The sequence below is a fragment of the Peromyscus leucopus genome, chromosome 1 (genome assembly GCF_004664715.2).
Source record: "Peromyscus leucopus breed LL Stock chromosome 1, UCI_PerLeu_2.1, whole genome shotgun sequence".
NCBI classification, from domain to species: Eukaryota; Metazoa; Chordata; class Mammalia; order Rodentia; family Cricetidae; genus Peromyscus; species Peromyscus leucopus.
Genome location: NC_051063.1, coordinates 84,881,038 through 84,894,784, shown reverse-complemented (window position 1 = coordinate 84,894,784; position 13,747 = coordinate 84,881,038). Strand labels below are relative to the sequence as shown.

At 40.7% G+C, this 13,747-nt stretch overlaps 2 protein-coding genes across 8 annotated transcripts in view; one reads left to right on the top strand and one right to left on the bottom strand.

The window, feature by feature from the left end:
- Acsm3 (acyl-CoA synthetase medium chain family member 3) overlaps positions 1-1,674 on the top strand; it is a 33,105-nt gene extending 31,431 nt beyond the window's left edge. For all 5 annotated transcript variants that reach the window (XM_028867815.2, XM_037211053.1, XM_037211049.1 and 2 more), the window contains 2 exons: positions 596-715; positions 1,045-1,674. In XM_028867815.2, coding sequence (XP_028723648.1) covers positions 596-715; positions 1,045-1,131 — 207 coding nt within the window. In that variant the 3' untranslated portion in view covers positions 1,132-1,674. The remainder of the gene's footprint in view (positions 1-595; positions 716-1,044) is intronic.
- Eri2 (ERI1 exoribonuclease family member 2) lies at positions 570-9,938 on the bottom strand. Of its 3 annotated transcripts, none has more exons than XM_028867812.2 (9): positions 9,363-9,938; positions 7,700-7,767; positions 7,537-7,620; positions 6,325-6,452; positions 5,667-5,820; positions 4,669-4,769; positions 4,327-4,408; positions 3,499-3,587; positions 570-3,321 (listed from the first exon to the last, which is right to left on the bottom strand). In XM_028867812.2, exons 1-9 carry the CDS (start codon positions 9,383-9,385, stop codon positions 2,005-2,007), a joined length of 2,046 nt encoding a protein of 681 aa, XP_028723645.1. In that variant the 5' UTR covers positions 9,386-9,938; the 3' UTR covers positions 570-2,004. The 3 variants fall into 3 exon arrangements, with proteins under 3 accessions (XP_028723645.1, XP_028723646.1, XP_037066943.1); XM_028867813.2 differs by lacking the exon at positions 9,363-9,938 and adding an exon at positions 9,133-9,149; XM_037211048.1 differs by lacking the exons at positions 6,325-6,452; positions 7,537-7,620; positions 7,700-7,767; positions 9,363-9,938 and having other exon boundaries at positions 4,327-4,769; positions 5,698-5,767.
- Between the last annotated feature and the right edge of the window lie 3,809 nt (positions 9,939-13,747).

Genomic DNA, 13,747 nt, shown 5'->3' with positions numbered 1-13,747 from the left:
AATGCTTGTAGAGTATGCATAAGTCTCTGGGTTTAATCCTTACTGAGGAGGAAAAATTAAGCCAAGTGGAGTAGTGTAATCGAGTACTTGGGAAGCTGAGAAAGGAAAACTGCTGTGGGTTCGAGGTCAGCCTGATATACATGACAAGACTCTATCTCAAACCCTCCCCCACTCTCCCACAGAATCCCTGGGCTGAGTGAGCCGCTCCCTTCAATGAGGGTTGGAGCTGAGTAGGCCCTAGAAGCTGGTTGTTCACAGAGGTTGTACTTAGTGTACTGCCAGGTTTCCAACAGGAAGCCAAGGACACAGGTAATCAGACTCAGATCAGAACATACATTTCAAAATGTAGTCAGAGGGGGCACTCAGGGTGACCCTGAGCCAAGCAGGTCCCACCAGCTCAGTGGTACTGAAAAGACAGACAAGAACTTCCTGGGTATTTAGGAGCATGAGAGCACACAGCAGGTACTAAACCACAGCACGCCCTCCCTCACCAGTTCACTCTCCTCCCAGGCAGATTCACAGTGAGCCAAAGCAGACAAAACACATCAGGGCACCAAAGGAATAACTCATTGGATGTTTTATGTATTTACTTTAGGTAGTAAAGGCTTTTATTGTTCTGAGGCCTGATTACAAGTTACATGATCGAGAACAACTGAAAAAGGAGATTCAGGAGCATGTGAAAAAGACTACAGCGCCATACAAATACCCCAGAAAGGTAGGCGTCCCTGGCACAACTGTATCCGGTCAGTGCTTTGGAAATTTTTCAGCTGTTTGTTTTTTCCCTTTTAAATGACCTTTCTCCTTAAATATGCTACACAAGAGGTTCCAAATAGAACTAATGATAATAGAGAATCAAAATTTTTGAGATTAAACTGAAGCCCCTAATATAATTCAGTCAATTAGCTCATAATACTGTGTATATATATGTAAAGAAAAACTTCAACCATCCTTTCACCTAGAAGCCAAAAGAGCTATTAAATAATTGGCATGAACTAAAGCTTCCAAGCGCTGAACTAACTTCCTCCCTCCCCTTAATGCCAACAGGTAGAATTTATTGAAGAGCTGCCAAAGACTGTCAGTGGGAAGGTCAAAAGAAATGAACTGAGGAAAAAAGAATGGAAAACCATTTAAACCTATCCACTAATCATCCGCATATCTATAAACAAACAAAGTGTCTACAAGTCTGCAGGAACCACCGGTTATATGGGCAGACTGCTTCTAAACTGGATTTAAAGTATTTTGAAGTAATGACACCAGAGACTGAATTCTGAAATTAAACATTCAATCCTTATGCTTTCGTGTAAATGTTCCTGTAATTTGGCAAAATGAATGTCATCAGTTGCTGAGATGTTTTAAAATTTATTTTAGGAGCAGTTTCTAAAGTAAATCTCTGCCTTACTGGTTTTCAAAACTTAACTGAATAATTCTAATATGTTAATATACAAACCAGAACAAATCTTCAAGCTTTGAAAAAACTAAGTGACTTGTTTTTAGAAAATTGTCATAATTCTTAGAATATTTACCTGAAATTTGAATAAGGTTTTATTAGTCCTATTTTTATTCAAGTAATTTGAAAGTAGTTTGAAATTTGCTTCAAGGTCTATCTATAAGAAACAGCTGTCACGCACTATGGCTACTTAGTAAATTTAACCTAATAAATGGTTTATAAAAGTATTTTTTCCTCGTGGTTCATGATAGTTTGATAAATTCAGCAAATGTTAATATATGAAATATAGTTATGTGACATAATCAAAATACACAAGCTAGGGAATTTAAGGAACGAGGATTCCGACAGGAACAGACAACAGACAGTTGATAGACGACCTCTGGGCAAGAGTGGAAGTCATGCAATCTGCTTCCTTCCGTCAGTGTGAACTGCTTCAGTGTGGTTATAGCTCCAGGTATGCTGAGACCTCGGAACTCAAACCTGACACTTTGATCTTTCCTGTGTAAAAGTCACATAAAGCTTATACTGAAGTAAAAGACAATTTAGGAGAGAGTTTATCAATTTCTCATTGACGGTCTGAGTCGTAAAGGATTTTTAACAGGAAAACTTAAATTTCTGTCACGAATATGGCTTGTTTCTGGAGAGCTGAAAGTGAGTCCTTCTGAGGAACGAGATAGAGCTTTGCTATTGCCTCTTTCCTTTTGAAGTGTTTGTTCCCATTTAAAATAACCGCAGCATTTTCTGTCTTCTTGGTATTTCCCAACAGGGCAACAATAGAAGGCTTTCCCATGGTTTGGCCCGTTATTAGAAACAATAAGCCGCTTAGATCTTCTGCCACACTTGCATAAGGGAGGTGTCATCTTCCCACTCTCCCAAAGCTCTTGTAGATTAACTGTGGATGTTGATATGGAGGAAAGAACTTTCCGGGAAGAGGCTCCTGGGGAGCAAGTAGATGATGCAGGCTTTTCTTCATGAATACTGAAGGTCTGCTTTTTCGCTCGTGGGAAAGGTAGGGGACTAGGTGAATTCCTTTTAGTACCACCTAAGGGAAGAGGTTGTTTCCTCAAAACTGAAGGATGGGATGCATTGGCATTAAGACTGTTGAAGGTAAATGGTTTGCATCCAGGTAATTTAAAAGCAGAAGCATCTGACCCTGAATGTTTAGCTCCCTTTACATTATAGACAGTACTGTGGGGACTCTTATACACAATAGACTTAGATATTTCAAAGTTTTGAGGAGTTTCCTTGAGGTCTTCAAAGTTTTCATAACTAAGAATTTCTGGTTCTTTTAAAACCATTGATCTCTCTCCAGAATTAAGAGAAGTATCTATATTTGTGTCACTAATCGGAGGCACACAATCTTTATCTTGTTCAGCCTGAGATGATGGAAGTAAAACTACATCTTCCCACTCAGCCAACATAGGTAAACAGTCAAAAGTATAGCCCACTTCTCCATTAGAAACAACATTAACAGATGGAATGGTCGTAGATACAAGTACCAAGTTGGAGTTAAGTGCTGAAGACTTTGATTTGTCATTCAATGCAAGCTGTTCACTTTTTCTTTGCTTCTGCATCAAAGTGGGGGAACCCAATAGTTCCCCAAAAGTTGAGGGCTTAGTAGTACAAAGAGGAATGCAATGCTTGTTATTGTGAAGATCCACTTTAGTATTACTCTTTAGTTGTAATTGTTCCTTTATAGACGAATTCACACAAACTAAATTCATTTGAGCATCTTCCTGGGTATTTACTATACTTTTGGGCTCCTTCTGATATATGCTGGGACCCTGGATGCTAACGTTGCAGGCAGATGTTTCTTCAACTTGATCTGTACCCAAATTTCGGACCAAAATCTTGGGATTCTTCTTAGTGAGAACCTATGATTCCACAGACAAATCCATTGCTTTAGAAACTGTATAATTTCTTCAGTAGACATTATATATGACAAAAAAAAAAAAAAAAAGGAAATGCAACTGGTTTGAAATCAACATTTTAATGAACCTATGACTACTACTCTAGAGCTCAAAATGACAGAAGAGGCAAGACACACTAACCTTGTTCAAGGACCTGGTAATTTTCATTAGGCAACCATCCCTGATCATTTTCCAAGCAAGAAGAGCAGTGTTCCGAGAATCATCTAAGCCTGAGGAAATAAAAGTATCAAACACTGAATGTCGTGGTACTAACAAAGAAATAACAGAAAACAAATCTCATTTAAACAGAAATTGGGGCATATTCTTCGTTTTATGACCACCTACTGAATAAAGAAAAATCATAAATTGGTCTGTGGGAAGGTGTGACAGCATTGCCAATGCAAGATGCCTTGTATTTACACAGGTGAAAATTCGTTAGACAGCTTCCAAACTGTGACCAGCGTTCTGTACAGGCGGCCATCATTTGTTCAGTTTTTTTCACTAGTCCATCAGATTATCTGGGCGCTTACGTTTCTGTTTGATGTGCTTATTATTTATCTATTTACTTTTAAACGAACTAGAACCACTCCCTGGTTCTTTATCTAAATTCAAGAAAGTGGTCATTCAGCTGAGTGGCGCCGGGTGGCGATGGAGCACACCTTTAATGCCAGCACTTGGGAGGCAGAGGCAGGTGGATCTCTGTGAAGTCAAGGCCACCCTGGACTACAGAGTGAGTTGCAGGACAGCCAGGATTGTTACACAGAGAAACTCTGTCTCAGAAAACCGGGGAAAAGGGAAAAAAGAAACTGGTAATTCAAAAATCAAAAGTAATTTGAGTTATATAGGTTAGGAACATTTTTTAGGCTGAAAGGTTTTAATAATGGCACTACCCCTAAATGAAACTAATATGAGAGATTTTACAAAACTCAAATGACTTACATAACAAAATGATTATCAGTTTATACGAACCAGAATGTTCCCGTCCTGAAAATTCTATTCCCACTTCCTGCAAGGCGCCATTTAGTCCTTTGGGTTTTCTCTTATAAAAAAGCTAGTCAAATAAAAAAACAAAAAGACATATTAAAAAATAAAATGACTATTATAGAGGCTATGAAGTTATTTCTCATAACTTTTAGTTCTATCAGATTTGGAATTTATTATCACTGTGCTGTCTCATATATTTTAAAATATATATTTATGTGAACATTCCAAAATAAGAATATCTTATTTGTAGAAATTTGCACCAATAAGATAAAATGCAGCCACCTTTCACCAGAAACAAAGTGAACACACTCCCATCTTTGATCTTACCTTATAAGTTGCTCTAAGATCAATCCAGGAGTTTAGGAACACGGGTTTTAAGAGCTGCTTTCTTCTACACTCATACTCTAGGCAAACCCCCAAGTCCCAGTCTGAATTAAGGGGATTCGAACAAAGGACAGTGATGTCAGCGCTTCTCCACTTACGAATAAAATATACAAAACATGATACAGTAGAGCAGTAAGAGTTAACTGCTATGCTAATAACTAATGCTCATATGTTCTATATTACTTTACACCTCATAGAACTCTCCACTAAGAAATTAAGTTGGTGACTGTTTCAAAATAATATCTTCCGTGTGTGCAGGTTCCTATGTGTGTGGGTGTGCATGTGTGCTGGTGCGAGTGAGTGGGTGTGCAGTTCTGAGGACAGCCTCAGGTGATTCCTCAAGTGCCACCCATCTCATTTTGAGACAGGGTTTCTTATTGGCCTGCAGAATCATGATTTTAAAAGTAGGAATGAATTTGCTTTTCTTGGTTAGCATCTGTGTGGCCCTTGATTTTCTTTCCCATGTCAATGAGGTCAACAAGAATAATTCTAGGATAACAAGAAAAAACTAGAAATAAAGGACTACACTGTGGTAATACTGCTGCTTTTTTGGTAAGTGGGGTATATGTATATGTGGTATATATGTGCCACATGTTCACAAGTGTGGGGGTGCGGGTGTGTGTGTACATGCACATGTACATATATGCAGAGGTAAGACTGACATCAGGAATTTCCACCTCATCTGTTGAGGTAGGGTTCCTCACTGAGCCTAAGACTTGCTGTTTTAGCTGTGTGGCTAGCCAGCTTGCTCTGGGGATTCCTTGTTTCTACCTCATATCCTTGATTACAGATAGACCACTGTGCCCATGTGGCTTTCACATGGGTTCCGAGGATCCCAACTCTGGTCCTCATGATTGTGTAACAAGCACTGTATCTGCTGAGCCACCTCCTCAGCCTCAATGCTACCCATTGTGATTTATAGTCATAACTCATGTTTTTACCTGACCAAGTAACAAAAGCACACAATTTTACTTCAGAAGAAGGCTCTGAATCCCCAGTAGTAAAGACGATTTTCTTCTGCTGCTGAATCTTATGAATCCATTTACAGAACTGAGATAAGCAAATCTTCAGAGGGACTCCTTCATCAACTTGAACCTGATTTGAGAGCCACAAAATCTGAAGTCAACAAATGAATTTCTGATATTGAGCATTTATTACAGCTCTGCACTATGGGGGGACAGAACAAAAAGAGTTTATCTCCTACAAAGACATTAAGATGTATAGTAAGATGTAATTCTGTGGTGACTTGAATTCACCAAGGTCAGAGAAACGAGGCTGGTACATGAAAGTTTCACAGAAGTATAATCTTTAAGTTTACTCTCATAGAAGTAAAACACTGAGTTACATTACTCTGTAAAATAAACTCTCTCTTTCTGGAGTCCAAACCCTGGGCTTCATGCACCCTAGATAAGCATCTCACACTGAGCTACAACCCTTGACCTTTATGTTTATAGCATTATTCTGATTTTTTTCAAGATTCCAGTGGACTTTCGGGGGGACATTTTCTCTTAACATTGAATAAACTTAATTCCAAGTGGTATATAGCTTTTATTTTTCTTTTTGAAACTGATTTCTGAACTCTTAAAATTTGCATCATACCTGCTTTATCCCTGTAAGTTCTGTGCAAAATTCAGAAAGGATTGGATGTTCTTGAGGCTGGACATAAGCATGAAACTCAGATTCAATCTCTCCAGTTGCTGTACTCAACAAAACTGCTGGAAATTCAACTAATGAAAGAATCATGGATTAACACTTTAATACATTTATTTGTTTGTTTGTTTGTTTGTTTTGAGTCAGGGTCTCAATATGTAGTCCTGGGAATCTATATAGATCAGTGGTTCTCAACCTGTGGGTCAGAACCACTTTTTTGGGGGGTAAAACAACCCTTTCAAAGGGGTCAAATATCAGATATTCTGCATCTCAAATATTTACATTATAATTCATAACAGTAGCAAAATTACAGTGATGAAGTAGCAACAAAAATAATTTTATGGTTGGGGGTCACCACAACATGAGGAATTGTATTAAAGGGTCGCAGCAGTAGGAAGGTTGAGAACTACTGATACAGACCAAGCTGGCTTCAAATTCATAGAGATCCACCTGTCTCTGCCTCCTGAGTGCTGGGATTAAAGATATGTACCACCACACCCAGCCTGAATACACAAATCATCCTAAACATGCACTGCTTTCATAACAGCATTATCAAATAATCAATTACAGTAAAAGCGTATTAGAATAACCAAAGCCGTAAGAAACAAAATTATAATAAAGCTATATTATTATCAAGGAATAAATCAAAATATCAAAGTTATGTCTATTTAGTTTCACAATTAAATATGAAGACTACATGAGCGTTAAAATGTACTCTATTATTGCAAAGCCATTGTTTTCCAGTTTCTATCCAATCAAAGTTTTAAATATAATCTTAAAACAATTAGCTTCTTTACATAATCACATTCAGGTATTTGGAATTTTATCCTTTTTTTAGGCCAGACAGTTTTTGTATTAAACTGCCAGTTTACAGCATTTTGTTTTCTTTTCTTTTCTTTTTTTTTTTTTTGGTTTTTCGAGACAGGGTTTCTCTGTGTAGCTTTGCGCCTTTCCTGGAACTCACTTGGTAGCCCAGGCTGGCCTCGAACTCACAGAGATCCACCTGGCTCTGCCTCCCGAGTGCTGGGATTAAAGGCGTGCGCCACCACCGCCCGGCAACATTCTGTTTTCTTATTGGCTGATTCATATCTAGAAACATTCATATCTAGAATGAGAAGACTCATTGAGCACTAGCTTTGGCCACTGGCAGTCCAAACTTACTTATTTCAGGGCTATTGTGGTGTTTCCCATCTTTCCAGCATGTAGACTCAAAATCAATGACAATTAAGTAGTCATACGTCTGTTCTGCAAAAGACCAGAGTATCTTAGGCTTGTCCATGTTCCAAACCCAAGGCTTCAAAATGAAAATTAACATGGGACTTACTGAATCTGCTTCTTCCTGGATTCCCACTTGCTGGTGCAACTGACTTTCTCCTAATTAATCCAAGCCGCCTAAAAATGCAAAATCCAATAAGATCAATAAATGCATTTATACTCCAGCTAGAACAAGCTCTCAAACTAACAGCACCGAACAAATGGCACAGTCCTCATTAGTGTACTGTAACTGGAGCTGGGTGGGGGGCACACACTTGCAAGCTCAGCGCTCAGCAGGCCAAGGCAGCACTAGCTTAAGAAGAGCTTGGAGCCGGGCGTTGGTGGCGCACGCCTTTAATCCCAGCACTTGGGAGGCAGAGACAGGCGGATCTCTGTGAGTTCGAGGCCAGCCTGGGCTACCAAGTGAGCTCCAGGAAAGGCGCAAAGCTACACAGAGAAACCCTGTCTCGAAAAACCAAAAAAAAAAAAAAAAAAAAAAGAAGAAGAGCTTGGAGCACATAGCAAGACCCTGTCTCACACACCAGCTGTGTACTGAATGGGGGAAGCTAGAGCTAGACTTTACAAGATCCGGGTTCTTGTGCTAACTGCCATCCTCTCTTGGGTGTCCATTTTACGTGCATGGGTCAAGTGACTTGGCAAATACCAATTTTATCTGTTCTCATTTTATAGCAGCCCTGAGGAACTCAAACCACTGTAAATATGACTTAAAACCTTCAGCTATTTTTGTACTTTTCAAGGCCTTGCTTATTTTCTCTGGAGATGATGCCTGTTCCTAAAATCTAGGGGAGGAAGTAAGACAACCAGAGTACAACTGGAAGGCAATCTATGATAAAGGACCCCCAATAGCAAGATACTGAGTCCAAAGACGGAAAAAGGGCTAACCATGGTCTCATATGCAGGTGAGACAAAAATCTGTTGCATACAGCTTTAACGAGAGGATACCTGGAGTAGTTACTTTGGCTTTTTGAAAAAGACAAGAAGTGATGCCAGTGTCGGGATTTGGGTTAAAAGCTAACATTTATTGGCTATTTCACCAGCAAATATTAAACTAAGGTGGTAACTTCTTTTAAACAATTCCAGGTGGTAGATATGTCTGTAACCCTTATTTTATGCATGAGAAAACTAGGCAATTTGCTAAAGATAGCTATAGTATGTTAACCTTTGGTAGGACTCTCCAACCCTGAAATCCATGCTATTTACTAATACATCGCATAGCTTTTCCTTTGTTTTGGATTTAGTTTTATTGTTGTTTTGAGATAGTCTAGCTATGTAGCCCCGGCCTGCCAGAACATGACCACCTGGCTGGCCTCGAACTTGCTTCGCTGGTATTGTAGGCGCGCTCCACTATGCCTGGCATTGACACCCTGGGTCGACAAACTTCACATGTGCACAGCGTTTCCAAAAATCAGAGTCCGCAGGAGTTCTTACAATAAAATCAGACTAGGTAGGTCACGCGGACGCAATGGGTGCAGTGGCACCTGCCTGAGGACAATCTGCACCGTCGTCCCATTCCAGGCGTTTCCCAGAGCCTAGCAGGAACAGATCGGACACAGCACGCCGCTCGGAGAGAACCCGGTCCCTCGGACTCCTGCAACCTGGCGTGGATGGCGGCGTGAGGCCCGAGACCGAGGTTCCACCCGGGGCCTTTCCAGACCCAGACACAACGGCTGCGGAAGACCGCCGCCAACCCTGCGGGGGAACCCCTAGCGTACCGCGCCAGCCGCTTGGTCGCCATGCCCGACACTCTGTCCTCTGATTCCAACCGTCGGAAGTCGTCTGCCCTCACTTCCGGTCCGTTTAAAAGCCGGCGCGGCTGAGCGGGCCGGAGCGTTCAGAGCTGCAGCGGCGGTCGTCGGCGATCTGTGAGGCCCGCCTGGGGCGGTTCCGGACCGGGAGGGCGTGGACCGAGGCGGGAGGAGGGCGAGCAGCTTCGCCCCGCCCCCGACGTGCTTCAGGTAGCGTTTCGAAGTCCGCGACGCCTTCGTTTGGGGCGCCGTGGACGCCGAGGCCTCACTAAGGGAAATGTCTGCGAGGGCAAAGCGCGGTAAACTGGTTTGATCGGCTTCGAGGGAGAAAGTTATAAACCGTCACTCCTTCCCAGCGATCCGCTGGAGAGAAGCGGAGGCGTGGTTTCCTGGACCCTGCGGGGTCCTCAGCTCCAGTTCATCCTTCCCTGCAGCCTGATGGAGCTAGAGACGGAGACGATCTCCAGGAAGGAGGCCCCGACCTCAGCCCTGGCGACAGAGCTGGGTAGGTCTCCGTGGGATCTTGAGGACACGCTGCCTAAAGCCAAGGTGAGCAAAGGAGAGCCCCAGCAGGCGGCCCGAAGTCGTTTATGGCTCAGAGTCACTTGCCCCTGCAAAAGGATCAGGGCTCACCATCTGACTGCACTGAACCCTGTTCTCTGATCTGTAAAATAGTGAGAACTTAGTAGCCTGGCGGTGGTGGCACACGCCTTTAGTCCCAGCACTCGGGAGGCAGAGACAGGCACGGATTTCTGTGAGTTCGAGGCCAGCTTGGTCTACAGAACGAGTACCATGACAGCCGGGGCAGTTACACAGAGAGAACCCTGTCTCAAAAAAAAAACCCAAAAACCACCACCAACAAAAACCACAAAACTGACTTAACGTCAGGTACACAGAATATTTATTAAGGTCTGTGTAACAGGAAATATTCTAGGAATATCCTTGTACACCTAAACAGAATTCTCTGCTGCCATACAATTTGCATTCCTATTGAGCAGAAGTAAAGCTGATGACAGAAGTGATAGTCTTCTCTTGGAGTTTTGTGAATGACTTTTTGATTAGTCCCATTGTTGGTGTTATTAACCTTGATTACTTAAGATAGTAAGATGGTGTCTACCAAGCTGTCTAAACTATCGTTGTAATTTTGTAGAGGACTCTTTTTTACCACTTCAGTTTATCAGTATGAACTCACAGGGAATCTGTTTTGCTCCTTAGGCTATCATCTGTTCATTTATTTTTCGGTTCTGGGTATTGAATCTAGAACCTTGTGCACTATATACAAGTACTCTACACTTGAACTGCACACACACACACACACACACACACACACACACGCCCTTGCACCTTTTTTTTTTTGATGCTGTTTCACTAAGTTATGAAGTTCGGCCTTCAGTTTGCTCTGTGGCCCAGTAGGTCTTGAACTTGTGATTCTCCTACCTCCTCCATAACCGAGATTACAGTCCTATACTACCAGACTTTACTATTTATTCTTTTAATTATTATTTTACGCTACTGGTATTTTGCCTATATGCATGTCTGGGCACTATGTGCATGCCTGATGAGGCCCGAGGCGGCCAGCAGAGGGTGTTGAATCGCCTGAAACTGGAGTTGTAACTGGTTGTGAGTCACTGTATGGATGCTAGGAATTGAAGTGGGTCCTCTGGAGGAGCAGCCATTGCTCTTAACTGCTGAGATCTCTCTCCCTCTGGCTATTTATTCTGATGCTCTAAATAGCCAAGATTTGATCATTAACTAGCTTTTGTGTTATGACATAGCTGTATCACTGAGAATGTTATTGCTTTCTGAGGAGAAGGTGCATCTGCTTTCTCTATCCTGGACCCCTGGAATCAGCCTGGTTCTTCTTAGTGAAGAATGACATTTGTAAATTTAAAATGGGGGTATTATAGATGGCTTTATTCTACCAGGATGTCAGTAGTCCCAAAAGATCATGTTAATGGGTATGCCTGTGTATTTGTAAATATATAGAAACATGCATTTACGTCTAGTTTCCTGAATTCACAGTAAATGTGTGCTTTCCAATCAATTTATTTCTAGTCAGAGGTCTTTGTAGTTCCTCCTTTTTTTTTTTTTTTTTTTTTTTGTATCTGCAGCTTCCTTTCCTGATAGAACTACAACTCCTATTATCTCCAATGATTAATCGTTAATCACTGTCACCACCTCTTGTTCCCACGTCTTTGCCCTGCTCAGATCCAGATCAAATACATTTGAAGAGCCCTCATTATTGTAACAGGCTCTGCCAGCATCCCTGTTATATAGACACTTACCCTGTTCAGGCTCTAAATCCTGTACTAAGCCTCTACCACACTTTCAGCGTACCATAGCTCCTAACATCCACTGCCAGGCCAAAGTGTATTCCCCTTCACAATAATGGATTGCCTCAGGCTGTTCAGGTACCGTCCTATGAGGATATACTAGGCTTCTGTTCATAGTTCTGATCTTTCTCATGAGACATCCTTCTTACTCTACTTAGGATCTTAGTATCCAATGCCTAGGAACAATAATTGTTTATTACCATATATAGACCTCTATCTTGCTCAGTCTTTATCAGTTTCATACAGTTTGGCTTAAAAGATAAGTCAGAATTAGCAATATTTATAAAGAAGTAAAATATGTATGGACATTTTAATGGGAAATTTATCCTGGGGAAATAAGTAGATAGATAAATAATGATATCAATAATAAGAATGTTCATCCTAATATTTGTATTTTTAAAAAATATTTCACCAGCCAGGCAGTGGTGGTGCACGCCTTTAATCCCAGCACTCTGGGAGGGAGAGGCGGGTAGATCTCTGTGAATTCAAGGTCAGCCTGGGCTACAGAGCAGAGTTCCAGGGCAGCCAGGGCTACACTGAGAAAACCTGTCTCGAAAAACCAAAAAAAAAAAAAAAAAAAAAAAAGTTTCACCAAGAAGGAGTTTTTAGTATAAGATTTTTATTATACATTTTAAAATGTATTTCTCCTGAACCATTTTTACATGTTAAAATTGGTATTCTATAACTGATAGGGAAAAAATACAGATTTTTTACAAAGCAAAAATGGACGTTTGTAAAGTCCCTTAGGGAAGTGTAGTACAGAGATGAAAGAGCTTGGTCTTTGGAGTTTGCATTCCAGTTGTGGTTCTATGAGCTATTACTTCAGTTCTTGGTTGTCAAATGGAAATGATGGTAGTCTTCACTTAAAAGTCATAAGAATTAAATAAGTTATTACAAATAAATTTCTCAAAACTTTGACTAGGGGCTGGTGATGTGGCTAAATAGTAGAGCACTTGCCTTGCATGTTCCCTGAATTCAATCCCTAGTATAGCCTCCTTAAAAAGTGGTTAATAGTAAATATTCAACATTGGCTTAAAGCCATTGTATAAATTAGGGTTTCCATTGCTGTGATCAAACACCATGATTCCATGACCAAAAGCAGCTTGGGGGGGAAAGGGTTTATTTCAGTTGCATGCCCAGATCATAATCCTTCCTTCACTAAGGGAACTCAGAGTATAAGAACCAGGAGGCAGGAACTGATGCAGACACCAGGGAAGAGTGCTGCTTACTGGCTTGCTCCTCAGGACTTGCTCAGCCTGCCTTCTTACACTGTTGAGGACCACCTGCAGGAGGCAGGGCACCACCCACAATGAGCTGGGCCTTCCACACTGCTCTTCAATTGAGAAAATAGCCACAGGCTTACCTACAGGCCTGTTCTCTAAAGGCATTTTCTCAGTTAAGAGTCCTTCCTCTCAGAAGACTAGCTTGTGTCATGTTGACATAAAACTAGCCAGCACAGCTATGAATTAGCAGTAATATCTGATATTTATTAAGTACTTAAGGTGTGTTGGTGGCTAGCACTGATACGTTGCACCAGCAGTCTCTTATCAGATCTCTCAATAATCTCATGATATAGAATTATAGTTACTCTACAGGTAAGGAAGCTGCATCTTAGAATGGTTATGAAATTTGTTCAAGACATTGGAAGTCAGATAGTATGATGCTTGAACTCCTAACCATAATATTTTTCCATAACCAGGAAAAAAATGAAAATAATAATCTCTGAGTTATATAGGTGTTTGTCTATTATGTATTTATTTCACCTTTTTATATTATCAAAGTCTTTTGTAAAAAACAAGAACCACCTTAATAATCAGGCATAAGTTCAAAACCTTTTATATTTTTAATGGACAAGTATTTAAATCTATTTATAAAATTTGGCCTATTAAATAATACTAATAAATTGTCAAAATTAACTAAAGCTTTGGTTTTAGTTAGATGTACTCTTTTTGGGAAAACATTCATCATCCATTCATCATCTCCTTATAAAATAAGTACTTGACAAAGCCTTTTTAAAGA